The sequence below is a fragment of the Lepidochelys kempii genome, chromosome 1 (genome assembly GCF_965140265.1).
Source record: "Lepidochelys kempii isolate rLepKem1 chromosome 1, rLepKem1.hap2, whole genome shotgun sequence".
In the NCBI taxonomy this organism is placed as follows: Eukaryota; Metazoa; Chordata; order Testudines; family Cheloniidae; genus Lepidochelys; species Lepidochelys kempii.
In genome coordinates, this window is record NC_133256.1 from 122,931,430 (window position 1) to 122,949,542 (window position 18,113).

The 18,113-nt window shown below is 48.6% G+C and overlaps 1 protein-coding gene across 23 annotated transcripts in view; it reads left to right on the forward strand.

The window, feature by feature from the left end:
- LOC140914828 (cohesin subunit SA-2-like) overlaps positions 1-14,410 on the forward strand; it is a 99,138-nt gene extending 84,728 nt beyond the window's left edge. For 9 of the 23 annotated variants that reach the window (XM_073353687.1, XM_073353694.1, XM_073353726.1 and 6 more), the window contains 4 exons: positions 1,174-1,348; positions 2,533-2,615; positions 3,679-4,031; positions 5,842-14,410. In XM_073353687.1, the coding sequence (XP_073209788.1) occupies positions 1,174-1,348; positions 2,533-2,615; positions 3,679-3,962 (542 nt within the window). In that variant the 3' untranslated portion in view covers positions 3,963-4,031; positions 5,842-14,410. The other 14 variants (XM_073353757.1, XM_073353585.1, XM_073353595.1 and 11 more) reach the window with 13 other exon arrangements.
- The last annotated feature ends 3,703 nt before the right edge of the window (positions 14,411-18,113 follow it).

Here is an 18,113-nt window from a genome sequence, read left to right on the forward strand (position 1 = left end):
CCTTCTATGTGTGAAACTTGCAAGCTGCTAATTGTGTTAGTACATTCTAAGACAGAGTCTGTTCTCAAAGCAATTCTTTGTAACAACAACTACTCACACAGAGAGAGACTCAAAGCAATACTCTGTAACAATAGAAACAGCACCCAGAGACTCCCCACCCTTTTGTTGTATTCATCTAGCTTTGTTAACAATTGTGATTAAAATAGAGATAGAGGATGTATGTGGATGGATGCTTGGTGTGGATAATAACTGAATGATCAGGGAGGTGCCAGCCTAAGAATCCAGTGTCCATCGGCTGAAGAAGGCGTCAAGTGGAAATAACCAGAGGACCCCCGGAGGGCAGACTGGAATCCACCCAACAGCCTCAAGAATGGGAGAACCAAAGAACAAGATAACATCTGGCAGCACGGAGCCATCAGGAATGTGCTATCTGCTGATTGATTCAGCAACAGCATGATGAAGCAATTCCCATAGACTGGCATAGGAAGAAACTCCTATAAAAATGGACTCTGAAAGTGAGAACTTTGGGGTCTGATTCTGCAAACCAACTTCCAGGAGCATCAGATGTGCATCTGACAAGGCCCTGCTCCCTCTTCATGTCCAGGCCACCTGGCCAGTGGCTTGGCATGAGCACCTCTAAGGCTGGTAACTATGATAACAACCTTGCAGAACCTGTGTGTGTGTGTATGAATGAATGTGTGAATAAATATGAGATTGAATGGAATGTTATAGCTATATCTAACTACTTACTATGATTCTTTCTATATTCACAATAAATGTAGTATTTTGCCTTTTCCCCTTTAATAAGATCCTGCTGGTTTTTATTTTATTGGTATAACATGTGCAGCACTGACAGTGCCCTCTGGTCTGGAGAGGAAGAGTCAGGGCCCAGAAACCTAAGCTGGAGGTCTCACATACGCTGTGCAAAATCAGCCACTGCCCAAGCCGTCATTTTGGGGTTTTTTGTATAGATTTTAGCTGGGTCATTCAACACAGTGGAATTTTAAAATGAATGCTTTGCTCAGAGTGTCTCTATGAATTTAGCTTCCACAATGACTGCACCCATTGTAACAAACGCTGCTTTTTCCTCTCTCTTGGGCTGTTTGAAGTATTCCTCTCTCAATGTCTCAGAGAGCGAGAATGAAGAATAGTGCTATTGATTGTCTGTTACAGGGTCCCTGCCTGAAACCAGCCACACTGAGACAACAAACAAGACTCCAGACTTCCTGTGCACTCCAGAACTCACTGCTGCAGCAGGGAAAAGCAGAAAGAGGTTGAAGTCTCAAGATACAAGTCTCCAAGAATGTCTGCCATTCTTTTGTCCAGTGGGACTGAGCAGAAGACGTCGGTGAGGGAAAAATGGTTCACAAGCCCCTAAAAGAGCTGGGATTTTTCAAATACGCAGACTACAAAACTGTGTGCAATTAGTGCAGTGTCTTACAGTTCACACCTTGGGGCACTCCTTGTGTTCTCAGTGCTGCTATGGAGCAGTTGCCTGGGGCCATACCCTCCTCCTGATTCTATCTTCCAACTTCTGTGTTCTCCTCTTGGACGTACAGGGAGTGAACAACCCTCTCCCCTAGCTGCCCAGACTCCCGTTGCTCCCTAGTCCTATAGGCAGCTGGGGAAGGAGGAGAAGGCTTCCTGCCTGACTTCTGTAGTTCCCAGTCCCATTGAAAAAGTTGCAGAGGGAAGAATGGGGCTTTCCAGCCCCGTCACCTCAGATTTGAATCACTCCCTAGCCCTTTGTGGAGCGCGAAAGGGGCTTCCCAGGTACCAGTTACTACCCAGCCCTGGGTTTGGGAATGAAGAAGGGTGTTTCTCCACCCCACCTGTCCCCAGCTCCTCTTTACTCCTAAGAGAGAAATTGGAAAAGGAGACATCGTCTTGGCCTCAGCAGCTGTGCTGCTGTGTTTCTGGTGAATTCCTTCCTGCAGGGCCTGAGGCCAACTGTGTGGGAGCTCCACACAGAACATGACATAATGGAGGAAGTGCCCAACACTATCCACAGAACAGGGCCTCTGGCTAGACTCCATGTGCCATCCAGTGCACCAAGAAAACACACAGACAAACAAAGCAATATTTTCTCTGTAATATCTCAGGTACAGAAATCTGAGATGTCACTTGTCAAGGTTAAAAGGGAAAACACAAACTCCAGCCAGAAATGCAGTTTTCAGGGTGACAGCGCCCACTCTCCTTAAATGGATTTACTGGACAGACTCATAGGTGGGTGGTGGGTTTTTTTTGGTTTTTGTTTTTTTTTTACACTTTTTGGTTGTTTGGTGCCAAGTTGCACGAATCAAAATTCGTTTTATCAGAATATAATGAAGCTCTTCCCCACTTTGGGCCAAAGACTTTGGGCTTCTTTATGCAAGAATCCTAAAAGCAACTCGTATCATGTGCATGCAGTCTTTAAAATCTGCCCTCCCTTTTAGCGCCGCAAGCAAAACACATTCTAAATAGAACCTCCGTCAAAGGGAAGTGTGTTTCCAGGCCAGGAACTAAACTGCTCGGCTTTTCGTTCCAGCGAAGATGTGATCAAGGCAGAAGACTTCTCAGCAGATGGTGGAGCAGAAGATGTAGGCGAAGATGTGGATGTTGTTGGCGCAGACCAGGTAATGGTAGTTTAGTTTTGGCTTATCCAGATTTGTACAGTTGTACTTGGGCTGCTGTGTGGAGGGGGAGAAAAGTGATAGTACATAACCCAAGAAGCCAGTTTGTCAAGCTCATGTCTTTGCTCCACCCGTGTACCCTACTCCCCTTTATAGCTGCTAGAAGCGGGAGGAAGAAAGACTTTTCATTTTTCCCCCACGCGTAGCTTGACATGGGTTCTTTCTCTTGCTTGTCTATGGAGCCTCTCCTAGTAGCATCTAGGCCCTGTAACATACATTAACAGCTGTCAAAGATCTTTCAAGAGAAGGTACCCATTCCCCTCCTACATACTTGGAAGGCACTTGTTTATGAGCAGATGGCTCTTCCTGGTCTACAGCAGGGACACATTTTACCCTTTAGGGCAGCAGAGTAATGTCCAGCCAAGTCCCCTAAATATAAACATTGCCTTTCAGAAAATCCCATTTAATCCTATTTCTTTATCAAGCTGAATTGAGGCTATCAAGTTTCCCATGCTGCAGCTGCTAACTTCACTAACCCCTTGAAGCAGGTGAGCAAACTACCTTCCTTGCCTTTCTTTAAGGCGGTGGTCCCCAAACGTCTGAGGGTTGTGCCCCCCTTTACCCCTGTCTGCGCCTCTCCCCCCACCCCACCCCACCCCCGCCCACCAGGGCTGAGAGTTAGGCCGCAGCTCTGTGTGAGGGGATGTGGAAGGGGTAAGGAGGCCGGGAGCCAGGACTATGGCTGGAGGCAGGGCCGGAGCAGAGCTGGGGGTGGGGCAGGACTGGGTGTCGCTCCCTCCCCTCCTCCTGTGGGGGCTGGCCCGGGCCTGCTGGGCCCCCCGAACATTCCTCTGCACCTCCATAGGGAGGTGTGGCCCACAGTTTGGCGACTTCTGCTTTAAGGGTTAGTGAGGACAGCAGGTGTAGAAGGTGTGCATTTCCTTTAGGTTGTTCTCATTATAACCCTCTTCGCCTCCTTTTAGACGTTTTATTGGACAGCATTTTTGAAGGTGGTGCAAGCAGAATTGATTTGTAAATGGCTTTTTTCCCTTGTGGGTCTTTCCAGCCTTCCCAAATATGTTCATTATGGGACTTTCTGACTTTCAGGTATGTGATGGGTTGTATCAATCCTGCACACGGCCAAGAGGTGCTGACCAGTCACTGGAGACCTCACCTCCTTGCCTCTGTTATACAGGCTCCAGGTGGAGGGGACAGATAAAAGGAGGCAGCGCAGGTCAGTTGGGGCTGGCGGAAGAGGAGGAAGAATGTGTGCTGCAGGCTGCTGCAGAGGAACTGTTGACTCACCCGGCTGTTGGGACCATGGACCTGCCCTATGCTGCGGACGACTAGCCGGCCACAGAGACTGACAGGGACGCCGAGCCGCTGCCAGCTGAGGACATGCCTGAGGGGGACTTTATGGTAGGAAGTGACCCAGGGAATGTGTTAGGAGCCATGGCTTGAATCCTTAATAGGGAGTTTACCGGCTTCATAGGGCCCTGGGTTGGAACTCGGTGGAGTAGAGTGGGCCTGGGTTCCCTTACCCCTGCACTTGCCACTAAGAGTGGCTACAAAGGACTACTGATTTGGACTGATTGTTCACCCTGCCCTGCCCAGAGGGTCAGAGCCTCCGACTGTCCTTAACAGTTGAGTCCTGTTACGCGGGCCAGACCATCGTCAGTCGCTGCCCAGGAAGATGTGGGAAGTCATCTGGGAAGAGCTCAAGTCGATGCTGGCCGTTGGAGGCCATGACAGAATCTTGCAATGAGGGGAGGAGCCCCATTGTTCTCGTTCCAAAACCTGATGGATCCATGAGGTTCTGCATAGACTTCCAGAAAGTCAGTACAATCTCACAATTCAACACCTACTCTCTGCCCTGGGTGGATGAACTGCTCGAGTGACTAGGGAATGCCAAGTTTATATCTATACTGGATCTAACAAAGGGGTATTGGCAAATTTCCCTGACCCCGACCTCCCAGGAGAAGACAGCCTTTGCCACGCCATTCGGCCTTTTCCCATTTACAACCATGTCATACACGGGGCTGTGTCGACCTTCTAATGGCTTATGGATTAGCTGTTGCAGCCACATGATCAATACACAGCAGCTTATATTGACAACATAGTAGGTATACAGTGCCAACTGGGAAGATAATCTAAGACACCTCACCACAGTACTGCAAGCACTTGGGGTAGCTGGGCTAACTGAAAAACCATCTAAATGCCACTAGGACAGAAGGAGGTGATATACCTGGGATACACAGTGAGGCATGGGTGGTTGCACCCACTCGTGGATAAGGTCCAGGCCATGAGAGACTGCCCAACCCCCTTGACCAAAAGGCAGGTGAGGCAGTTTCTTGAACTGGCCAGTTTCTATAGACGCTTTGTGCCCCAGTTTGACACCCTAACAGCGCCCCTTAGGGATCTGACAAAGAACTCCCAGCTAAGAGGGCATAATGGTCCAGGGACTGTGAACACGCTTTCCAGACTCTGAAGGACTGATTGAGTCAAGAACCAGCCCTATTCCACCCAGACTTTTCGAACTGGTTTATACTCCAGACCGACACCTTAGAGGTGGGCCTCGGAACGGTGCTATCCCAGGAGCAGGATGGGGAAGAACACCCACTATTCTACCAAAGAAGGAAATTATTTCCCTGTGAAATGAGATATTCAACAATAGAAGAAGAGGCACTGGCAGTGAAATGGGCTGTTGAAGTCTTACATTATCTGCTGGGGAACCCATTCCAATGCATGACAGATCATGCATCCTTTCGATGGACCCACTCCTTGAAGGACACTAATGCCAGGATTAGAATTAGAAATGGTACCTCTGTCTCCAGCCCTACAAGTTCGAGGGACTTTACCGCCTGGGGAGAGCCCATGCAAATGCTGATCTCTTTTCCCAAGTGGGCAGAGAGGAAGATGAGGGAGGACAGCCATCAGGTCCTGACTTGAGGGGGAGGATGTATGACAGGGTGTAGCAGGGTGTATGGGGGGGGGGGGGAAATCAGGGTGTATTGAGGGGGGGAGGGATAGCTCAGTGGTTTGAGCTTTGGCCTGCTAAACCCAGGGTTGTGAGTTCAATCCTTGAGGGGGCCATTTAGGGATCTGGGGCAAAAATTGGGGATTGTTCCTGCTTTGAGCAGGGGGTTGGACTAGATGACCTCCTGAGGTCCTTTCCAACCCCGATATTCTATGATTCTGTGATACTGTGAACCCCGCACTGGGCCAACAGGTGCTGACCAATCACTGTGGGACCAGGAGACCACCCTTCCTCGCTCCTGTTGTGCATGGTCCAGGTGGAGTGGACAGGTTTAAGGAGGCAGCCCAGCTCAGTTGGGCTGGAGGAGGAGGAGGAGGAGAAAGGATGTTTGCTGCAGGCTCCTGCAGAGGAACTGTTGACTCACCCGGCTATTGGGACTGTGGACCCAGACTATGCTGCGGACGACCAGCCGACCACAGAGATGCCAAGCTGCTGCCAGCTGAGGAAATGCCTGAGAGGGGCTTTATGGTAGGAAGTGACCCAGGGAATGTGTTAGGAGCCAAGGCTTGAAGTCTTAATAGGGAGTTTACTGGCTTCATAGGGCGCTGGTCAGAACCTGGTAGAGTAGGAAGGGCCCAGGTTCCCCTATCCCCACCCCCCGCAGTTGCCACTAGGCATTGCTACCGGGGATTCCTGATTTAGACGGTTCACTCTGCCCTGCCCACAGGGTCAGAGTCCCAACTGTTATTGTTTGCCCTGGCCGGGAGCCCCAGGGGCTACAGACTGAGTGTTTGCTTTGCCCATCCCAGGGACTACGGACTGTTTGTTTTCTCTGCCCCGCCAGAGGTCCTGAGCCCCTGGGTCGTGATTGTTGACTCAAAAGGAATCCCAACAACTGTGTGATGGGGTATATCAACCCTGCACTGGGTAAACGAGGATGGCCCTGGTTGACCCACCAAGCCCCCATGACAAGGTACTTCTACTCTGGAGTTCAACAGATTATTTGCTTTGGTATTTGAGTGGTTTTTTATCTTCTTCACAGTTTTTGATGTTTCTTCTCCAGTGAGAATAGTGGCAGGAATGTCCCTGAACCTGTGCTATTGGGATCATAAGTTTTATGTATAGATAGTGGGTGTGGCCCCCCAAAATCCTGCAACTTTGTTTCATTTTCATTCAGTCATTTGACAGATGCTGCATCTGCCCTCATAGTTCACACACTAGCCTCAAGCCTTTCACATTAGAGCAGTGCCTCCCTTCTTCTGTAGAAGATCAAGTATGGTGCTCTCCTGAGTCAGTCAGGGCAGAGTGGTGAAGTGAAATATCACTCCAAGTGAGCTCAGACCTTTGGTTCTGACAGCAGGCTTGCGTCCTATACAATGTTTTCTTAGAACGTTTTTGTTTACCTGGAGTTGAGGAGGAACAGATGGGAGAAATGAAAGATTAAAAACACGTTGCCATTTTCTGTGCAAGCTGGACATCTGGTTAGCTGAAAAACTTGTTTTTCATCTTTGAGTGATGGTCCCTACATGTATTCCAAATGGGGGGGGGTGCGCATGTGTGCGAGGTGTCTGAGCTGGAAGGTTTTCTTAGCAGTGAGGGTATGACAGGTTGTGTAGGTCGACAGCTCTCCACCTCCCGCTTATCACTGCATGGCCTGAGTCGGAACCTCACAGGAGCGTCGGAACCTGTATAGAAGGGGAGCGGGGGCTACCAGTGCTGGAACTGTGGCCATGACCCCTGTGCCTCCTCTTCCCCCTGAAGCCATCCCCTGGCCAGGCTGGAAGCCGGAGCCTGCTATGATGGTGGGACCATATTCTCAACCCTCCTCCTCCCCCCTAAGCTGGTCTGAGCCGCTTGCCCAAGCCCCCCCCCCCCCCACTTAGTGGAGCTGGCCTGAGCCACTCACCCAAGCCACACCCCCTCCCCACACAGAGCCAGTCCGAGCCCTCCTCTGCTGCAGAGGGCTGACCCGCTCACCCCCCGAGCCCCTTTTAGGAAAAACTGGGCATTTGTCCCATTTGCTTTTGCCAACTAATGATCACCGCACCTCCATGGTCACCAGATAGAGACTCATCATCTTCTGGGTTGGAGATTGGATCATGCTCCTCTCTTCCAAGGAGTCGCTCCCACCACTCTTCCAGACACTCCTACCCTGCCATGGACCTAGGCAGAGGGGTGCTATTGGATGCTTGGCCTAAAGGTCACTGGGGACCTATGCTGGACATCATGGGGGACATCTTTCAATGGTGGGGGACTCCGCTTATAGACCAGTTTGCCACCTGCAACATCAGTTCTGCTTCCTGTAAGGTCACAGTGTGGGGTCCCTTAACGATGTGTTCCCGTTTCCATGGTCAAGACAGCTGTACTACACATCTCCTCCTCGCCCTCTGATTCCCAAATTTCTGATGAAGATCAGTGGAGACCAAGTGCAGGTCATTCTCATAGCCCTGGCATGGCCCAGGCCGCATTGGTTCACCACCCTCTTAGGCATGTCCTTAGAGGCATAGCTACGGCTTCCACAGCATCTGGACGTGATCTCTTGGGACCATGGTCAGCTGCTGCACCCAAATCTCAGCTTTCTTCATCTGATGGCCTGGAAGCTCCATGGCTGAATCCTGCTCGAAGCAGGTCTGCAAGGTCCTACTGGGAAGTAAGAAGCCCTCCGCCAGGGCCACCCACCTTCAAAAATGGAAGCGATTCTCCATCTGGTTTCTCAAAGATTTGGAGGTCCCTTGTCCATGCCCCCTGGGACCTGAACCTTGTCCTGTCAAAGCTTACAGTACTGCTTTGAACTGCTAGCAACGTGCTCATTTTTACACCTTTCTTGGAAAGTGGCCTTCCTGTTGGCTATCACTTCGGCCAGAAGAGTTTCAGAGATCTGGGCCCTCACATCGGAGTCCCCATAGATGTTCTTTTTTCAAGGACAGAGTCTAGTTGTGACCACACCCATCATTTCTTCCAATAGTCATCTCACAATTCCATTGCAGTCAAGCAATCTTTCTGCCGGTTTTCTACCCTAAGCCACATGCAAAGAGAGAGGAACAGTGCCTCCACTTATTGGATGTTTGGCCAGCCCTGACTTTCTTCATACAAACCATTCTGCAGATCTACTCAGCTGTTCATCGCAATAGCAGAAAGAATTAAAAGGTTTCCTCATCTCTGCACAGAATCTCATTGTGGATTATTTCTTGTTTAAGGACATGTTATGAATTTGTGAACATCTTGCCCCCAGCTAATCTAATGGCTCATTCCACAAGGTCTCAAACTTCCCCCATTACTTTCCTACCACAAGTCCTGATTCACGATATCTGCAAGGCAGCACTCTGGTCGTCAGTTCACACATTCACAGTGTACTGTGCCATCATACAGCAGACTAAAGACAATGCCAGCTTTGGCCATGTAGTCTTGCAGTCAGCCTGTCCTTGAACTCAGAACCCACCTCCCATACAACTGCTTGTGTATATTGGAATGGACATGTGTGTGCACTCGAAGAAAAAATGGTTACTAACCTTTCCGTAACTGTTGTTCTTCGAGATAGTTGCACATGTTCATTCCAAAACCAATGCTCCGTCCCCTCCTTTTGGAGGCGGTCGACAAGAAGAAACTGAAGGGGGGGAGGGTTTGGCAGGGCCCTTTATATTAGCACTATGAATATGTGGCACCATAGTGCACTAGAGCTGACCCAACGGATACCACTTGGGGAAAAAATTCCGGCAGTTATGTTCAGGTTGTGCACACACCTACATTGGAATGGACATGTGCAACACATAATGAAGAACAACAGTTACAGAAAGATTAGTAATAGTTTTTTTCCCCACTTGAAGCCACGTGCAAACAGGGAAGAACAGTGTCTTCACTTATGGACATTAGACAAGCCCTAGCGTCTACATAGAAAGCACCAGACCATTCTGTAAATTGACCCAACTGTTCATAGCAGTAGCTGACAGGATGAAGGGTCTCCCTATCTCTGCTCAGAGAATTTTGTCCTGGATCACATCATGCATTCGCACATGTTATGATCAGATGGGTGTTCCGCCACCAGTTAACCTAAATGCTCATTCCAAGAGGTTGCAAACATCATCAGTGGCATTCCTAGCACAGATCCCTATTCAGGACACTTGCAAAGCAGCAACTTGGTCTTTAGTGCACACATTCTCGTCTCACTACGCCATCACTCAACACAGTCCAGGGCCGATGCCAAATTTGGTCAAGCTGTTTTGCAGTCAACGTGTTCATGAGTTCCAGCCCCACCACCTATGTAACTTCTTGGGAGTCACCTACAGTGGAATGCACATGTGCAATCACTCTAAGAAGAAACAGTTACTAACCATCTGTAACTGTTGTTGTTTGAGATGTGTTGCACATCTCCATTCCATGACCTGCCCTCCTACTCCTTATATCAGAGTTGGCCAGAAAGACGGAAATAAGGGTAGTGGGGTGAGCTGGGTGCTTTATACTGGCGCTGTGAGTGCATGGCAGGAGAGTGCATTTGAGCTGCCCCCATGGGTGCCGCTAAGGGAAAAATTTCCAGCGACTGTGCTCGGGGCCTGCGTACATCTACAGTGGAATAGACAAGTGCAACACATCTTGAAGGATAACAGTTACAGAAGGTTAGTGACCATTTTTTTAAACTGTCAAGACCCATAAACCTTCTCCAGTGCTTCCCATGGCGCTCCACGTTGTCTTTGGGGGCCATCTTGCCCTATTTGCCCACAATTTGGGCAAGATCACCATGGACTGTTGGATACCGAAGATCATGCCAATGGATATGCCATAGAATTTTTCTCTCTTTCCCACATCAGCCCTCCTCCTGGGCAGCCCCAGGGGACCCTTCCCAGCAATGCATTCTCCAGCAAGAAGCAGACGTCCTTCTCGTGAAGGGAGCCATAGAGCAAATACCACCTCCCTATCTGGGAAGAAGCTTCTGTTCTCCATACTTCCTCATCCCAAAGGGCAGACACACTGCCCCATTCTCGACCTTCGACTACTGAACATCTTTATCAGGAAATCCAAATTCTGCATGGTGATGCTGGCATTGATTATCCCCTCTTCTCCTCAGGGGGCCTTGTTCATGGCTCGACATGAAGGATGCCTACTTCCATATCGACACTCATCTGGTCCACTGGAAATTTCTCTGTTTCTGTGTAGGACACCACCACTACGAATTCCGGGTCATTCCTTTCTGCATAGCGGCGGCTCGCCGGGTCTTCGCAAAGGTTCTCACTGTTGTCGTGGCACAGATACACTGCCTCTGCTACTTGTGTACCCCTATCAGGGTGACTGGCTCCTTGTTGTGCTATTGCAACAAGAACTCATCACTGCCATCCTAGCCCTTGGCGCTCTCCTGATGTTTTTAGGTATTTGCATCAACAAGGAGAAGTCAATGCTCATATCTACGCAGATGATTAACTTTATTCGGGTGCAGCTTGACTCCATCCTGGCATGAGCGTTCCTTCTGGCAGACCACTTTGCAATGCTGACAGCCATAATTACAGACCTACGCCACAATCCATGTATCATAGTTCATCGTTGTCTCTCCCTCCTTTGGATATATGGCAGCCTGTACCTCCGTGACACCATGTGCACATCTGCACTTTTGTGTTGCTTCCAAATGTGGCTCCTCTTTATCTACAGTCCCAGCTGGGACTGCTTGGAGGCCAGACTCATTGTCCCCCACTGCTGGCCTCCCTCGCCTGGTAGACCAACCCTTCCAAGATCATGGTCGGTACCCCCTTCACCCCTCCTACCCCAGAGGCCACCATCACCACAGATGCCTCCCTTGCGGGTTGGGGGCACACCTGGACCATCACACAGCCCAGCATGTCTGGATGCCTCAAGAGGTCAGGATGCATATAAACATGCTAGAACTGAGGGCAGTCCATTTGGTGTTTCAGGCATTTCTTTCTCTCCTCCGCTCCTGTCACATTCAATTCCTCTCTGACAACATTGCAGCAGTTGTGTACATCAAAAAGCAAGGCTGCACCAAGTCTCCCTCCCTCTGCTCCGAGTCCATCCACCTGTGGAACTGGTGCATCAGACCAGTGGATTGGGGGTACACCTGGAACCTGTGGAACCGGTGCATCAAACGCCACGTAACATTTCAACACTATCTCCCGTTCAATCAAAATTCCCTGGCCGACATGCTCAGCAGGACTCTCTACCTCAGTAGTGACTGGGAGCTGCATGATGGCACATTCTAACATCTCTTCCACCGATGGGCATCCCCTACTGGGATCTCTTCACCACTCACGAGAACTGCAAGCAGCCCCTTTATTATTCCAGGGAAGCCTTAGGGAAAGACTTGCAGCATGACGCTCTTTTCCTCCCCCAGTCAGATGACTGCTGCTACGCCTTCCCCCCCTCCTGCAAGTACTATACAAGGTCTAGCAGGACTGAGCTACCATAATACCCATATCCTCGTTCTGGCCCCATCAGTTTTTGTTTGCGGACCTCTCCACCCACAGACCACTCTGCCTTTGTACGCTCCCAGATCTATTCACACAAAATCGGGACAATCTGCTATCCCAGTCTGGGCCCTTTTCATTTCACAGTCTGGTATTTGGATGGGGGTGCTCCACCACTGGTGTGGCAAATACTTACTCAGAGCAGGAGAGGATCCACCAGGGTATGCTACCGAGCTAAATGGAAACACTTCACCTCATGGGTCACCTACCTCACCATCCACTGAGTGCAATATCCATATCTCTTATCCTTTACTACCGTCTCAATCTCAAAACATCAGGCCTTGCCCTCAGCACTATACAGGTCCACCTGGCAGTGCTCAGTGTCTTTCTTCTCCCAGTAGATGGCGCTTCTGTGTTTACACACCCAAGCACAGTTGGTTGCATGAAGGGTCTCCTCAATACTTTCCAGCCAGTATTCAAGCCCACACTCCCGTGAGACCTTAATCTTGTTCTCTCCGCCCTCACAAAGCCTCCCTTTGAACTGCTGGCCACGTGCTCCATCTCTCCATGAAGGTGATGTTCTTGGTTACCATCATCTCAGCTCGACAGATCAGTGAACTGGTGGCCATGATGGTTGACCCACCCTTACACAGTGTTCCACAAGGATAAAGTTTCCTTTTGCCTACATCCTAAATTTCTCCAAACGTACTTTTGGAGTTCCACCTCAGTCAGTCCATCCACCTAACTGTTTTCTGTCCCAAACCATGCATCTCCCATGCAGACAGAGTCCGCATTCCCTCAATGTCTGCTGTGCACTAACATTCTATCCGTGCAGGACTCACTCCTGCGCATTGCTGAAACTGTTTGTGGCCATTGCCGATCACTCCAAGGGCCAAGGCTTCTCTTTGCAACGAATCTCCAAATGGGTCTCCAGGTGCATCCGCAAATACTACACACAATCCAATGTGCAGCCTCCAGACAGAGTCACTCTCTACAAGCAGCCACATCGGCCCGCCTCATGGAGGTTTCCTGGCAAGCCACCTGTTGCGCAGTCACGCCCACCACGCCATTGCCCAAGCAGTGGCTGCGGACGCAGCAATAGGCCATGCCCTACTACAGACGGCACTTCCTACCTCATTCTCGCACTCAGCTCCACACCGATCACTGCTTGCTACACACCCACTTTTGGAAAACATGTAGGGCCCATCACTCAAAGAAGAAGTGGTTACTTATCTGTAACTGAAGGTTCTTTGAGAAATGTGGTCCCTATTAGTATTCCAATACCTGCTCTCCATCGCTTCTACTGCAGACTGGACTACTCAGTGGTAAGAGGGACACAGAGAGGTGTTGACCCACGTTACCTATGATACCCTGGGCTCTGAGTACCGCGGGATGCACCACACGTGTGGTTCAATGAACACTGCTAAGGAAACTTTCTGGCTCAGGCATGTGGCACACGTGCGCACCCCCCACATTTGGAATACAAATAGAGACCACACATCTCGAAGTACCTCCTCTTCCTGGTACTGGCCTCCAAGTCAACTGGACAAAGATCTTTGGATACTTAATAGCTAAATAGCAAATGAGACCCCAGCCAAATCTCCAGCTTTAGCCGTGCAACTGGAAGCAGTTATTACCACTGTGGTAAATCGCTCCAGTGTTACTTCTGACCTGACTGCTGTGAGGCTTCTGGTAATACGGGAGATAGGAACTCTGACTGAACTTCACTGATTTCCTGTTTCTCCTTATTAGTTTGGGAATCTTTATAAGACATCCGGCTTGTTTAAATATAGTCACTAAATGCAGAGCCTGTAAGACAATAATTTTCATCAAAATTTTGGGTGGGGCAGCATTCTGCTAGGCACTAACTCAGAGTTGTGAGACAACTAGTTCAGTTCCAAAACCCTTTATCTGCAAGTGGCAGAATGCGCAATTACTATAGAGGGAACGCAACATGCCTACTCCTAGGGATTGTATCCTGCCTTCCTGTTCCAGAAGAACAAGGTAACTAATCATGGGGGCTGGAGGGGCATGCGTGAGATGGGGAGAGAGAGAGGGAAGAGATGCCAGGAGAACATTCATATGTGCAATGGAATTTGCTTTTTCCTCAGATTTGTACTAGAAAAACAACAATTGAAGAATATAGTGTAAATGTAGACTATAAACTTTTAAAGAGTAATGTTTTTTCCACTGAATATTGAAAATTGTTTTGGTCACTGATGCTATCAGATTTTTCATCTGTTCATTGGAAAGGTGAACTGATCCCTAAAAGGCAGCTTGGGAGATCCAGTTGCTCCTGAACCTTCATCATCTTTCCCGTGCTTTCTAAATTGCGCTGTGTTTTTCTGACCAGCTTTCAGATTTTTTTTTTCCGTGTTTGATTGCTAACTGTAAAAATAAACAATGTCAAAACCAAACTTGGTTCCTGTTTCTTTTTTGAAGTTACAATACTCTAAATGCAGCATGTTTGCAGTGGAGAATTAAGTAAACAGGGCCAAAAGCCCCCGCTCTCCCCTACTCAACTGCCAAAACCCACTGGCTTGCATCTCCTATTTCTCCCTCCCTCAGAACACTTCTGTAATCAACACAAGCACCTTAAAATGGAAAATTTAAGGTCAGTAAGATAGAAATTTAAAACTCTGCCCAATGCTGAATGCACGTGAATCTGCCACTGGATTTCCAGGGTGCTGCCATGTTCAGCTGGAGCATCTTAGAGCACATAAGGGCTTAGCCCTACATAGAGCCAAATAGCTTAGTTCAAGTATAGGGTGAGTTATACATTTAACTTCTGTCACACACTCTTCTTCCACACCTTACTGCTAGGGCAACAGGCCTTCATTTTTCTCTGATAGTTCACATGTAGCTGCAGAACCCTTCAGGGTCCAAATCCCCATTGTTAGAGGAGATGTGGGCTACGATTTGCTATGATAAGGCTCCTCCAGCCAAACCTATGAAGCAGTGAAACAGCTGCTCAGGCTGTGTAAGTTTAGGAGATAGCAGTTGCTATTCCAAGGTATGTATGAGGAGAAATACAGCCATGGAGATGAGCTAAGATCTGGGTGGTGGTTTTGCCTGTCCCCTTTGGGCACTGTTTCTAGAGCATATATTTAAGTTTACATAGCAGGTCAGGCTGCAGAACAGTCCATTAGCCATTTCTGCAACAAATCTGGAAAATGAGACATTAGCAACCCCAGCATCCTACTTTACCTATAAGTGACAGATGTAACCAAAAAGAAAAATAAAAGATTTTTTTTCCAGCCATGTGTTAACAAGTTGAGTTTTTGTAATTGATGCTTTAGCAAAGGTGAGACTACGCTATACACATAATTACATCTGGTAGGCATTTTGGTTTAGTCACCTCACTGATTGCATAGTCCATGCTGGACTTGCTTTCACAAACATGAAAATGGCAGCCCAAGACACAGATTTACTTTCCTAAGGAAAACACAAATGTGAGTACTATGAAGCAAGTATTTACATAACATCCTTTTGTGCTGGGGCAGTCTTCCATTCTGAGCTGGTGGATCAGGTTCAGTTACAGTTAGAAACATGAGCTCACCACAAATTATCTAGCTGATGAGGTAGATAATCCACTGTAGCTAGAAATAGCATCCTGGCTAGGCCCACCCCGTACAAGACATGTCCAGACACATTAAATTGGTGAACTAAAAAGCATCTTTACTGAAAAGATTTGCATTGTGTGGACTCAGTATTTTCTTATCCTTTCTGTTCATTGTAGCCCTGCAAAGTTTCGACAGCTATAGGACAGTATGCTGACTTCTGTTCTGGTTCATATATCATTAGAACTAAGTTCCAACAGTAAAACCAAATTCTACCTTCAGTTACATCTGTATAGACTCATTGAAGGGAATGGGGATTGATTGTACAAATATAATTAAAAGCAGGATTTGGTCTGTAGGAGGAGAGGTTACTTACCTGTCCAGTAGTTGGAGTTCAAAATATGTTGTCCATATGGATGTTCCACTGTGGCTGTGCCTTCTTGGAGATTTTTAGTTAGTAGCACCCACAGGTCCATGCCTGTGCCCTGCACATCCTCGTATGCCAGACAGTATATTGGAAGTGGGGACCCGCCCTCATCCATTTCCTTCTCAACCACACAGTCCAGATAGAGGAGGACTCAGAAGCAGAGGGGAAAGGAAGGCGGGTATTGGAGCACCCACCGGGACAAAACACCTGTACAGAACCTGGAATTCTTCAAGATAAGTAACTGCTCCTTCAAGTTATTGTCCTTATGGGTGCACTATGTTAGGTGAGTCCCAAGCAGTGCCCCAGTCATGGAAGTGGATGCTGAAACATTCACCAGAATTTGGAGAACATCTGCATGAGGGGCTGTATCCACTTCTGAAGCATGTAGGATGGCATAATACTAGGAAAAGGTGTGCAGATGACTAGGTGATAGCATTGCAAATGTCTGCAATTGGTATGTTCTTAAGTAGGGCTAGAAAGGTGGATTATACCCCTGTTGGGATGGGCTATCAGAAGTTTTGTAACACGTTAAGATGAATCCTGATAGAAAATCTATGTGGAAATCAAATCTCCCTTCATTCTTCCTGCAAAGGAAACAAAGACTCTAGGGGAGGATCTCAAGGGTTTAGTCCTGTCAAGATAGAAGGCACATCCACAGTATGGAGACTGGCTTATTTCCATCACATATGGGTTTGGGATAAAGACCTGGTAATTCAAAGTTTTTGTTAGATGACACTTTAGATAGGAGTGATGGGTGATCTTCCCCACACTGGCAGAAAAGGGGTTAATGGAGCCTTGTAGATGCTGTGTGGGAAGCAGCCAATAGGAGAGGGGTTGTGAGGAAGAGCCAATCGAGGCCCAGCAGGCCCACATAAAAAGAACCACAAGGCAGAGCAGGGTCTGTTGCTGCTGGGAGTCCAGGGAGTAAGGACTGCAGTAAAAACATAAGAATGGCCATACTGGGTCAGACCAAAAGTCCATCTAGCCCAGGTGGCCAGTGCCAGGTGCCCCAGAGGGAATGAATAGAACAGGTAATCATCAAGTGATCCATCCCCTGTCGCCCATTCCCAGCTTCTGGCAAACAGAGGCTCGGGACCCTGAAGTGCTGAGAGAACAGTAAGTGCTCTGGACAGAGCAGTGGCTGTTTCCTGGGACTGAGCAGCTGAGTGCCCTGAGATAAGGGTGAAGAAGGTCCTGGGGCCATGGGGAAGTGGCCCAGGGAAATAGAGTAGCATTGACCGAGGTTACAGAGGAGCAGCAGGAGGCAGCTATTTACAGCGTCCCTCGGTTGGGGCCTGGAGTAGTGGGCAGTCCTGGGTCCGTCCCCCCCGACCCCCACTTGCCACTGTGGAAGTGGCTGGACTGTTGGACAGATTCCCCCAGAAGGGGAAAACAGAGATGGCAACCTACCTGGAGGGCTGAGTCGAGAAGCGGATGCTGCAGTTTTGGAAGCTGAGAGAAGAGCCATAGGCGGGAGCAGAGACAAAGTTCCAGTGTGCAGACTGTGGATGTGGGCGTTGGCCCCAAGCTAATCCCCAGGATAATCACAAGGAGGCACCAGTCTATTGATGAGGGCTGTACCCTGTGACAGTAGGAAGGAAGGATGGAGATGTAGAATCACTTTGTCATGGTAGAATAATGTGTATGGTGGATCAGGCATAAGTGCTCCCAATTCCTGGCTGAAGTGATGGCTACAAGAAATGGGGTTTTGAATGCTAAGTGTTGCAGAGAACAACCACCAATAGATTCAAAGAGAGATTTCCTCAAGCCATTGAGAAGTAAATTAAGCTCACATGGTGGAGTGGGCTCCCATACAGGAGGAGAAAGGTTGGATGAGCCCTTGGTTAATCTTGCAGTGGTTTGATACAGAAATACTGAGAACTCTTCAACTGGTAGGTGAAAGGCTGTAATGGCAGCAAGGTGGACTTTAAGTTTAATGACAAATGCAGTTTTTAAGCTCAACAGCCAGTCGAGAACATAAGAAAGGTGAGACTCAGAAGGAGATTATGATTTCTGGAAATTATTCCTCTTCTGCAGGTAAGTTTTTCTTGTGGTAGCTTTTCAACACCGCATGATAGAACAGTCCCTGTTTTACACCCAAGAGCCATGGCTTGAAGGATGGTGAGAAGAGAT